The sequence below is a fragment of the Thyridium curvatum genome, assembly GCF_004353045.1.
Source record: "Thyridium curvatum strain D216 chromosome Unknown NODE_263_length_501_cov_951.278075, whole genome shotgun sequence".
NCBI classification, from domain to species: domain Eukaryota; kingdom Fungi; phylum Ascomycota; class Sordariomycetes; order Thyridiales; family Thyridiaceae; genus Thyridium; species Thyridium curvatum.
In genome coordinates, this window is record NW_022157013.1 from 1 (window position 1) to 501 (window position 501).

The 501-nt window shown below is 50.9% G+C and overlaps 1 protein-coding gene across 1 annotated transcript; it reads right to left on the reverse strand.

The window, feature by feature from the left end:
• Positions 1 to 331, reverse strand: E0L32_012448 (uncharacterized protein; the record flags this gene model as incomplete). The annotated part of the gene is made up of 1 exon (XM_031135286.1): positions 8 to 331. A coding segment is annotated over one exon (324 nt), but the record flags the coding sequence as incomplete, so codon positions are not given.
• Positions 332 to 501: the final 170 nt, after the last annotated feature.

Sequence of the window (501 nt, forward strand, 5' to 3'; positions counted from 1 at the left end):
CTAATACCTGATTTAGACGTTCTGTCTGTCCATCGGTTTGTGGGTGGTAGGCCGTTGACAGTTTCTTGTTGGCTCCAAGTTGTCCCATCAAGGATGTGTAGAATTTTGACGCGTACGTCGGTCCTCGGTCCGTGACGATCTCGTGTGGCATCCCGTGGTTGGCCACTACTGTTCGTAGGAACGTGAACGCAAGTTGTTCTGCCGTGTGTGACTCGTTGAACGGAAGGAAATATGCATACTTGGTAAGTCGCTCCGGTATTACCAGAATGCTGTCGTATTCCGTTCCAGTGGTCGGGTCTTTGGACTTTGGTAGTTTGACGATAAAGTCCATAGCCACTGAATACCAGGGTTGTTCTGGTATGGGGATAGGCTGTAGTTCCCCGTAAGGTGGATGTCTTGATGCCTTGTTGCTGTTGCATTCGTGGCATGATTTCCGCACCTTCCTGACTATCCCGTCGAGTCCGGGGAAGTCGTACGTTTCTCGGACTCTTGCCTTGGTCC